At 38.0% G+C, this 11,750-nt stretch overlaps 2 protein-coding genes across 3 annotated transcripts in view; one reads left to right on the forward strand and one right to left on the reverse strand.

Annotated features, from left to right (window-relative positions):
• The window catches only part of LOC143347749 (uncharacterized), a 318,634-nt gene that overhangs the window by 255,621 nt on the left and 51,263 nt on the right, over positions 1 to 11,750 (reverse strand). The gene's annotated exons all lie outside the window — the stretch shown is intronic.
• The window catches only part of LOC143347725 (uncharacterized), a 175,714-nt gene that overhangs the window by 159,624 nt on the left and 4,340 nt on the right, over positions 1 to 11,750 (forward strand). For both annotated transcript variants that reach the window (XM_076777180.1, XM_076777179.1), the window contains 2 exons: positions 2,057 to 4,349; positions 5,142 to 5,328. In XM_076777180.1, the coding sequence (XP_076633295.1) occupies positions 2,057 to 4,349; positions 5,142 to 5,328 (2,480 nt within the window). The remainder of the gene's footprint in view (positions 1 to 2,056; positions 4,350 to 5,141; positions 5,329 to 11,750) is intronic.

Below are 11,750 nucleotides of genomic sequence, written 5' to 3' on the forward strand. Positions count from 1 at the left end.
TTAAAATCGTCCAATCCGTTCAGAAGTTATAACGTTTTAAAGATTCACATAAATATTCGGGCAGACATTTCTGGCCAGAAATTATATTTTCGGTAAGGAATTTTTTTCTCGAAAGTGAGTAGGAATTCGGTGTTATATGTATTGACAAAAAATAGTTGGAATTGTCACCTGCAACTAAAAATAATTTTTTTAGAATTATTTGAAATTTTTTCTCGAAAGTGAGTAGGATTTCAGGGGTATGTCTATTGACCAAATATGATTGTAATTGATCCCTGCAACCAAAAATAATTTTTTTTAAATGATTTGAAATTTTTTAATTTCGCAAAGATTTTTCCTGTCTGTATGAAACTTTAAACGTTAATAACTTTTTAACAAAGCCTCAATCAACAAATTGGTATTCTTGATTTTCGTCTTATTTTGGCCTTTAGAATCTCCCATTAACATTTTTCCCAGAATTTACTGAACACCCTGTATATTATTGAATGACAAACAAGTGTTGGTACACTTTTGTCTCCCTATTAGTTCAAGTAAAAAATGAACCTTGACCTCTGACCCATACAGGGTGTCCCGTAAATAGTGTAGGAGCCGGAAATGTGGGGTAGCTGAGACGATTCTGAACAACAATTTCCTTTGCAAAAATGTCGGATGGAGCTTCGTTTTTGAATTATTAACGAAAAACACTGACGAATCACGGCGCGTGCCTGCCGCGCGCTCAGGGCCGTCCGAACTAAGAGAGCCACCGTGTCGGGTAGGTAGCAAGATGTGCATCGGAGATACGTCGAGGAACGAATACAAATAATTAAAAATACTACCACTGCAACTGTTACCTCTGCGGATTGGATAAATCAGTCAGATAAATCGAATTTATTAATTATTTGTATTCGCTGTTTCCAAGAAAGAAGAAATAAAATGTGGAAGATGCTCTCGGAATTTTTAGGAAATTAATTCTTTGCACCTGAGTGACGCTTCTCGCCAGAGTGTGTTAAAATTAAAATAAGAATTATTTTCAGAAAATTAAAATAAATACGGTAAGAACCATTTGTAATCGTTTGTTATTAAAAACTGTACTGGAAAAGCAGACTGGATTTGTGCGAACCGAAACATTTTTCGCATGCAAGGGGTTAATAGAGAATTAATTGAAATTCGCCTTACCCATTTACTTGCAAGTTGCAATAGGGCCAGTTAGTGCACCCCTGTCGATCATGGAAAGGTCGAAGACCCCAATAAAAATCAGCTGATGGGACGGCCCGGTCACTGCACCCGCTTCTTACCCCGAAAATGTAAAAGTGAAAAGTGCTAGTGACCGTACTGTAAAGTGTTTTCGGGGTAAGAAGCGAGTGCAGTGACCGGGCCGTCCCATCAGCTGATTTTTATTGGGGTCTTCGACCTTTCCATGATCGACAGGGGTGCACTAACTGGCCCTATTGCAACTTGCAAGTAAATGGGTAAGGCGAATTTCAATTAATTCTCTATTAACCCCTTGCATGCGAAAAATGTTTCGGTTCGCACAAATCCAGTCTGCTTTTCCAGTACAGTTTTTAATAACAAACGATTACAAATGGTTCTTACCGTATTTATTTTAATTTTCTGAAAATAATTCTTATTTTAATTTTAACACACTCTGGCGAGAAGCGTCACTCAGGTGCAAAGAATTAATTTCCTAAAAATTCCGAGAGCATCTTCCACATTTTATTTCTTCTTTCTTGGAAACAGCGAATACAAATAATTAATAAATTCGATTTATCTGACTGATTTATCCAATCCGCAGAGGTAACAGTTGCAGTGGTAGTATTTTTAATTATTTGTATTCGTTCCTCGACGTATCTCCGATGCACATCTTGCTACCTACCCGACACGGTGGCTCTCTTAGTTCGGACGGCCCTGAGCGCGCGGCAGGCACGCGCCGTGATTCGTCAGTGTTTTTCGTTAATAATTCAAAAACGAAGCTCCATCCGACATTTTTGCAAAGGAAATTGTTGTTCAGAATCGTCTCAGCTACCCCACATTTCCGGCTCCTACACTATTTACGGGACACCCTGTATATAAATTTTTCCAGAGTCTCCCGACCACCCCTTCGGAGTCAAATACCTGGAGAAAGACTTGATCTTTCCACGGATGGGTAACAGCGCCGTCGACGATTTCTCACCTTTATTCGAAGACAAGCAGTTCCATAATTACGACGGTCGAAAATTCGCAGACGAAAAGGTCGATGGCGGAGGCCCGAAGACACCGAAATTACTTTCGCGCGAACTACCACCGTCTGAATTGGAGGATCCTTTCGTGGCTGACGACACGTTCCAAGATCAAGGGCCGGGCTCCGTGGAGATATACAAATTGGACCTTCTTAGAGAGAAGCCTCTGCTGAGTCCAACGCCAGCGACGAGATTGTTAACGAAGAGTAAAAGCAAGACGCCGAAGAAGAGCGGGCACGTTAACTGGAAGGTGAAAACGACGGAATACAGAACCACCAGCCCAAAGATGATCCACAAACAGTCGAACACGTTCGACGATAGCAGCACGGAGCTGCCACCCAACAGCGATCCCTTCAGCATAGGTGGAGTGCCCGAACTGCAAGTGGGCTGCGAGGGTTTGGAGGCGTTTAACCACAAACAAAAGAGATCCATAGATCCACCGACCAACGAGAAGAACTCGGAAACTGGCGTCGACTTGTGGGCGGAAGCGACGCCTATATCGCTGAACGTGGACTACGAGCTCTCGGAGGAGGAAGGTTACGAAGAAATGGACGAGCTCTTGAAGCTCAGGAAATTGGAGACCACCACGAAGAGGACCAAGCACAACCGCGGCGACATGGAGGCGACTCTTCATTTGGACTTCTTCGAGGAGAAAAGACGAGCGGAGAAATTACCTGTTCGAGGAGACTTGGGCAAGGTTAAAGTCACCAACGAGTCGGCTACTTTACCCGCGACTGTTCCCGATAATCAGAGAGTAGAAAAGGGGGAGAACAAAGGCTTGCATTTTAGTAAAGCGAAACGAAGCGTTCGCGGCGGCTCGACGGCCAATCAAAGTCGTAAAATCTTGTGGGTGGATGATTCGAAGCTAGAAAACCGCTCGAAGCCCGGGGCTTGGGGTTTCGGGGAAGACGAAGGTGTAGTGACGAGCGACGAGTTGCAAACTGAGAATCAGCGACGCCGGAAACAGGAGGATCGAAGGAGAGAAGAGGAGGCTAGGAGGCGAAGTCGTATCGAGAATCGAACCGACTATGAGAGAGAGCTGGAACGAAGGCGGATGGAGGAGGAGAAACGCAGAAGATATGAGTCTCGCTACGCTTCTCCGGACGAGGAAGAGAGGAAAAGGCAACGACAGCTGGAGGAGAATCGTTTGAAGGAACTGGAAAGAAGAAGAATGCGCGAGGAGGAACGATCCAGGTGGGAAGAAGCTGCGAGGAGGAGGCAAGAGCAGCAAGAGTTGGTCAGGAGAAATTTGGAAGCCAAGAGAAGGGAGTGGATGCTGAAGAGGAACCGAGAGGAGGAAGAGAGGAGAAGGAACGAATCGCCACCCAGCTCGTTATACGCCATGAGAGCGAGTTCCAACGAGAGCAGACCGTACGACCCGGAAACGGAGAGACGAATGAGGGAACAGCAGCACAGAGATCGCGAGCAGAAGGTGAGAGAGTACGTGCAACGCAATCGACCGATCAACGTGAACGGTTCCGTGGATCGACGCAAAGAGGAGGGCAAGAAGAAGTTGGAGGAGGAACGAAGAAGGCTGGAGGAAGAACGCAAGTTGCAAGAGTACATTCGACGAAATCAGCCTATACACGTGCATAGAGCGAACGAATCTAACGCGAGATATTTGTTGGAGCACAGAAGAACGATGGACAGCGCGGGATTGAATAATCGGCCGAGGTATCCAATGCCGGAAATTGGCAGAAGAAATCACGGTCCGTCTGCCCCGACGTACTATCCTCAAAGCTACCCGAACAGAGAGCTCGAGGAGCAAAGAATTCGCGAAATGGAAAGGCAGGAGGAGCTGAGAAGAGAAGCTGCGAGGCGGGAAAAAGAGACTCGAAGGATACAGTCGAGAAGATACGAGGAGCAACGAAGGAGACAGGAAGCAGCAAAGTTGGAAGCCGACAGAAGGATTAAGGAATTGGTAGAGATGCAGTCTAGGAGAAGTCAAGCTGGAAGGACCAGACCGACGGAGAACACGAGACCAGTGTACGAGAATCGTAGACGATTCGAGGAGCAACGGAGAAGACAAGACGCGAGTCTTATTCCAGTCAATTTACGTTTGAACGAGTCCAGGAGAACCATGGAGCTCGAAAGACAAAGGCAGGAGCAACAGAGAAGGAGAATCGAGGCCGAGAGGCGTAGACAAGAGGAAAGCAGGTAAAGAAACCAATGTACAGTAGGGTGGTCCTTATTTTTCACTCTCTAAAATCGAGACACTAGATAAAAAAAATAACCTATGCAAAATTTGAGATTGATCGGACAACGGGAAAACGTGGCACATCGCAGTTGAAAATTTGGTATTTTTCTAACCCGTTTTTCTCCATTAAAGGGTATCGTTATCCTATATTTTAGCACCTCTTTGAATTCGTCTTTTTACACTATTATAAGGATATCGAAACAAAATTTTGAATTTTTTGGTTTTTATATTTCGCGATTCTTAAGTTTAAAAAATTTATTGCCGGGGAAAAATATACTTTTTCGCGTTATATTTACTTCGTTAAATAGTACAAGTTTTATTTATATTTCTATTTCAATCATTGTAAACTGTAGAATCAATGCAAGGGAATATACTGTATAAAATGACCTAGACCTTTAGGGTTTTCTGATACTAAGTATGTACTACAACTTGTACTTACTACCGTTTCAAAAGCGATTTCTACTGCCAGAAGCTCCCCTTGCCTGGTTTTGTAGCGCGTCAGCGACTTGGGAAGCCAACAATTCGCAAAGGCGAAATAGCTTCACGCTGGTTATTATAACTCCGAAGATCCATAGCGCGTTGCGTGGGAGGGGGTATGGTAAATATTCGGTTGCGGGGGTCGTAAGTTAACGCGGCGTCGCGAAACGAGCTACGTTAATGAAACAAACACCTCGGCCGTGTCACGCACAATGAGCTTCCTCTTTCAGTCTACACTGATAATATAATGCTCCCTTATCCCTTTCGCCCCGCAGAACGAAAGAGGCCAGGGAGAACGAGGAGCGCACCAGGGCCATGAAAGAGGAATGGAAACGGCGACAGGAAGAGGCCAGACTGAACGCGCTACCTGTGAGCGCAAGAATAATAATCCAGCCTGGAGCATCTTCCTCCCCGCCAGTCGTGTTATCGAGGGCAGGTGTCAACAATGATATCGATTTCTCGGTGAGCTTCTTCCGTTTGCCTGTTAAAACAGTTCGACCTCGGTCCATGCAATTGCTAAAAGCATAGTCGCTGTTGGCGGCTTCCGTGTCCATACGATAATCGAGCTCCTATAATTAGCGATGGGGTCAAGTATATTGCGAGTATACTCGAACCTTTATGAAGTAGACTCGAAACCTGCACAACGCGGTGCATAACTGTGGCACAAAATTTTGTAATGTATTAGACATTCCAATTGGAATGCAAGATACCTAATTATAGAGGCTGCTCCGCATTTGTCCGTACACACTTCAGCAGTGTGTTCGATAAGTCAAACTAAGACTAAAATGTTATGTAACAAAAAATCCATAAATGTTTTGTTAAGAAGTTATAACAAAAATGTGAACTGTGAAACTCGGTTGAGATTTAGGATATTAAAATAAGAAAAAAAATTTATTTCGATACCGTGAGTTTTTTTGCAATTTACTGAACATAAACTTGAACGATAGTTCAAAATTTTATGACAACAAAAAGTTATCATCGAAGAAAGAATACTTCAGCATCCAAGGTAAATGATAGAAACTAAACTCTGATAAAGAAATGTTTAAATTATCTTCATACTTCTACGTTAAAAATAATTTTTCGTGACTCAATTAGCAGTTGCTCTCTTTAAACAAAATTTTAGTAAATTTGTTTGTTTAGTAAATAAAAAAACATCACATTTCATATTTTTGTCATAACTTTTTAACAAAGCATTTATGCATTTTTTGTCATATGACATTTTAGTCTTATTTTCACTTATAGGGCACACTGCTGAAGTCAGATATCCCTGAATGTGCCGATAACTATGTTTACGATCGCTGTAAATTCCATTGAAACTGTTTTGAGTTACGTTCTGAACTTATGTTATGTCCGATACTGGAGGACACCTAATGATCTGTTTAAATTCTATGGCAAAGTTTAACCAAAGGTTCAGTCAACTATTATGATAATATTACTTGTTTTATTGCTTTATATTGATTTCTAATATTGTTGAATTTTAAAGAAAACAGTATAGAAGGCATAAAAAAAACCAATTTTCAGCTGTTGTATAACTAGACTGCGAATGTTTATGCATTTTAATTCTCAGAAAACTTGGTGTGAAATATAATAATAATAATGCTACGATTGAGATATTTTTTAATTTTTTATGAATTGAAAAATGCGATTCGGCATGCATCAATCAGTGTTTGAAAAATTTCTTCTCAAAATTGGTTACACACTCTAATCATTGACGATTTTCGATACAAACTTTTCTAACAGCGGGAAATTCCAAATATTCTCTATTGGTTTCTGATTAGGTTAGCATGCTGGCCATTTCTTCAAACCATCTTTTCATTGTTCATCTTGTGTGCATTTTCAATTAAATAAATAATTTATAATCCAGTTTTATCGCACACCAGTCGTATAATCAATAGGAGTTGCTAAGATTTCTTTAGACGCATAGAGTTAAAGGAAATTTCAAGATAAACATAGAAGACAGTATAAATAATAATAGTTGTTATGTTCATCGCATGGATGATGAAGGGCCCTTTAAAATGAGTGTTCGTTCAAGTCGATCGCATGGCTAGTTCCGGAGATATAAGGGTCCGAAGCGTTTGTTTACTTTTCATTGATGACGCCTCGAGGTCATTGACGCGTGTGCTCGTAGTAAACAGTGCGTAGTAAATTCTTGGAAATACTGCATCAATCGGTCACGACTCTCACGACTCACGCGCGAGAGAGAGGGAGAGAGAGGTTTACGCGTTAAACAGAGACAAAGATAGTCGAATTAAAAAAATTATCTTTTACATAAATTACGATATCTGGAAAACGGAAAACCGGATCGACATAAATGAAAAATCATTTTAAAGGGGAGGCCTTACCGCTCCTAACAATGTCTCAATTATGGATAAAACACTAATACCTTCGGGTCTGCATGTGTGTAGGGTTTAACTAAGTATAAGTATATATATATTGAAGTTGATCCCATCTCTACCAATAATTGTATCGCATTATCTTGTTGTGCAGATAGGGTTTGTCGCACAAGAGCATACTCGGTATGTTTAGAAACTATGATACGTACGATAGGAGAAATGGTGATAATCCGAATGTATCGGGTGTCTCCTTATTAGAGATTATCATTTTTGTTACGAATTTTACCAAGGGATACGTCAGTACTGATTCTTGTCGATTTTAATGAAACTTTGCAAGCTTACAGGTTATGAATTAAATAAGTGTAAAATTTGAAAAAGCTGCTTAATCCCGGTCAGGAAAAATTAGAAGTGAAATCGGGAGTTGGCAAGACAAATATTTGATCATCCAAGTAGCTTGAATATTTGATCAAACTTAAGAAAATTCAATCTGTTTAAATGTTTGAGAAAGACTATAAAGTAATAAGTTAAAACCTTATATGTAATTTAATTATAAGAATCATACTTGTATTACGTATTAAGATTGTTACACTTGTTCCAAAATCACCTTATTCTAAACTAGAAGTATCATGATTATTCTTGACTTTATGTAAGCTTTTCTAAATTTTATCCAAACGAATTTTATTATTCAATTATAATACTAGAAGTAAGAATACATAATCAAGTATACTTGGATAATCAAAATTGCTTAAACAATCGAATACTTGATTTGATCTAAATAATCCAAGCTTGACTCGGTTTGTATATCCAAATACTTGGACGCCATTAATGGTCAGGGTTTGCATTAAATTATACACGAAACTTTTGGTGTGCACATAATTGTTTCACTGGGAAAGTTGTACTAACAGTATACAGTGTGTGTTCAGAAAGAAAGATTGAAGAGAAAACGCTCTTGGAACCAAATACACTTGATGCCAAGGAGAATTCTCGAGTACCTAATCTTCTACAATTCGGAGAAAATGAGAAGGCTGGTTATTCTGAGTCTAATAACCCCCTGATGATCGTGTCGCCAGGGGGTAGACAAATGTTCGTAATCTTCAGATCAGAAAGTTAAAGGCTTCCAGCTTCGGTACTCTAAGCGTTGTTACGCAGAATTACAGTCGATGTAGATAAATTCAGGGTCAGGGTTAAGTATAGCTGTCTTCTTGCTGAATAAAATTTATCCGTGCTTGTAAAATTTCTGTATTTATATTTCAAGTAACAATGACGTGAAATAAAATGTATAAATTAATTTTCGTGGCAATATGGCGGATATACAGAGTGTCTTCGGACGGTCTGACAGAAAAATGTACCGAACAAAAATTAATCAGTTTCTGGTCAGCTACAAATTACAATATAAAAACTGTAACAAATTTTGTTTATTCCACGAAAGTTTTCATCTTCATTTTTTTATATACTTGTGCATTGTATGAAAGTAAAATCTATGACGAAATCTTATTTGAATCGTAATAAATATTCAAACAGTATTCCGTTTTGTTGCATGCATAGCTCTAATTTTTACCTTCAAAGTCATTCGAGGAGTCGTTGAATTCATCTTGACACGAGCTACATTAATATGAAGAAAAAAATATACAATGCACGGTGATATTGAAATTGATTTTTGTGAAATAAAAAAATTTTGTCGTAATTTTTATGTCGCAATATATGACCAGAAACTGATTAACTTTTGTTTGGTACATTTTTTTGTCGAACCATCGCAAGTGTTCGGAAAATTGTGGCGATAGTTACGTGTAACACCCTGTACTTTCGTGTGACAGACTATATGTATGCATATTGCCCGATGCGGTAGCGTTCTATCTGTCGTACAATAGAACGGCACGGTTGCACTTCTGTTACAGTGTTGTACGAGTGCTTTGGAAACAACTTTGGCGATCGATACAGTGATATCGATCCGCTGGCAATGCAAGCTCGCAATCATTAAACAAGAAATAATTGCGCATCGGGCTGCTGTTATCCGTAGTAACTATGAAATAATTGCTACTATAATATTCGCACGCGAGATTGTTAGAACACCATGAAACGGTATATGTTACAGAAAGGCAAATAATACTGCGCTAAAGTGTACTTTATTAGCGAATCAACTGATTGAGTTTCGTTTAAAAGCAAATACAATGACCACTGCTTAAAATCATGCACCTAGCGATTCAGTCGAACTAAAATACAGATGTAGGGACATACTTCAATGCTCCATTGCTTAATATATTATAAAAGTAGATCAAAACTTTCAGTAATTGTTAATATAATAAATGCAAATTATCACTGAGTATGAAAAATCATGCACCACTTATTTTCGTTTACATTTAATATACATATGCAGTTTATGTTAATATTTTTTAGGGTATCCGCGTGCATTTTCAACGAAATTTTCCAAAAATTGGGGCCTCACTTTTTACCATCTTTCTCTAAAGCTTTCGTGAAAGTTTCTTTATGTTACGTAATCTTATTTTTCTTTCGAAATCATTCCACAGGTGTTCAATTACATTAATGTCTAACGGCGTAAGAATTATATTACGAGTCGTTGTCAGCATGAAATTTATAATTATTTAAAAGTAAATAAAAACTAAATAAAAAGTAATAGGTACCACAATAGACAGTTGAAAAATACATATTTTTGTATTTTTATAGCATAATCCATCTATTCGAATTGCTTCGTATACAGGGTGTTCGGTCACCCTTGGGAAAAATTTTAATGGGAGATACTAAAAGCCAAAATAAGACGAAAATCAAGAATACCAATTTGTTGATGAAGGCTTTGTTAAACAGTTATTAACGTTTAAAGTTCCGACCGTACTGAATTTTTTTCTCGAAACTGCGCAAGATATCGGGGGTATGTCTATTGACCAAAAATGATTGTAATTGACTCCCGTAACAGAAAATAATTTTTCCAAAACAATTTGACATTTTTTTTTTTCGTCCAAAAATTTCACACATTCTTGAATTTTTTTCTCGAAAGTGAGTAGGATTTCGGGGGTGTGTCTATTCACCAAAAGTCATAGTAATTGACCCCCGGAACCAACAATAATTTTTTTAAAACGATTTGAAATTTTTTTTTTTCGTCAAAAAATTTCAGCACCTACCCCCCTGTCGATTTTTCTTAAAAATTCCTTTTTCATTTGTAGTAATTTTGTTTGACGTCCTACAGAAAAGTTGTCTAATACTTTTTTGTAGGTACCAATGAGCTCTACTTCAGAAAAAAGTTTCATTGAAATATATTCACAATTGTAGGAGTTATGGCTGTTTGAAAATTGGACCATTTTTATGGGGTTTTTCTCATTTTGCGGGGTCAAGGACCAACTTTTCGAATATTTTTGCGATTTGTACATATTCTCCATCAAAATACGCGTAGTTTGCTTTTTTAAACATTAAAATCGTCCAATCCGTTCAGAAGTTATGACGTTTTAAAGATTCGCATGAAAATTCGGGCAGACATTTCTGGCCAGAAATTATATTTTCGGTAAGGAATTTTTTCCTCGAAACTGAGTAGGATTTCGGGGGTATGTCTATTGACCAAAAATGCTTGCAATTGACCCCTACAACTGAAAATAATTTTTCCAAGACGATTCGAAAGTCTTTTTTTTTTTCACCTAAAACTTTCAGCACTTACTCGAATTTTTTTCTCGAAAGTGGGTAGGATTTCAGAAGTATGTGTATTCAGCAAAAATGATTGTAATTGACCCCCGCAACCGATAATAATTTTTCCAGAACGATTTGAAATTTTTTAATTTAATTTTTTAATAACTTTATAATGAAGCCTCAATCAAGAAATTGATATTCTTGATTTTCGTCTTATTTTGGCCTCTAGAATCCTCTATTAAAATTTTTCCCAGGGGTAGCCAAACACCCTGTATATTTTATCCTTTAACGCACGTTTGAAATTTGCATTATACCATCGATGTACTTTCTAATTTCTTTCCCGTTTCGAAATCAAATATTTATAATCATATGAAACGTCATGATAACAGTAGCTTATTTAAAATGGATAATTAAAATTCGAGACGAATAACCCTGCAAAAGACTATCGAAATCATCCTAGGATTAAATTTATATCTTTAAGCATAATCATTAAACTGCAGATGTTTATGTGTTCATGGGAAATTTTAATTCTCAAACAATTAAACAATGCACTTAATATGCAAAGATGTAAAAAATAATAAAAATAAAAAATTACTATATTTAGGGGATGAGACGACTCTCTGCGAAACTCCCATTTCATTAATTCTATCAATACAAAAATACAGTGGATGTAAAAAGTATTCGTACAGTGACTAATTACGACTAAAATGCTGAATAATAGTGTTTATTAAGCAATATTTTATAAACAAACATGTGACATGTCTTCTCCAAAGTTTGTAATACAACAAAATCAAATAAACAAAAGTAATATTCATATTGTTTATATAAATAACAAGAAAAATTAATAAAATGATAGAAATGAACGCGTAATAAAATCAAAGGAAAACTCTACTAAATACTAATTATAAATATTAATTTTAC

This window comes from Colletes latitarsis, chromosome 11, assembly GCF_051014445.1.
Source record: "Colletes latitarsis isolate SP2378_abdomen chromosome 11, iyColLati1, whole genome shotgun sequence".
Taxonomy (NCBI): Eukaryota; Metazoa; Arthropoda; class Insecta; order Hymenoptera; family Colletidae; genus Colletes; species Colletes latitarsis.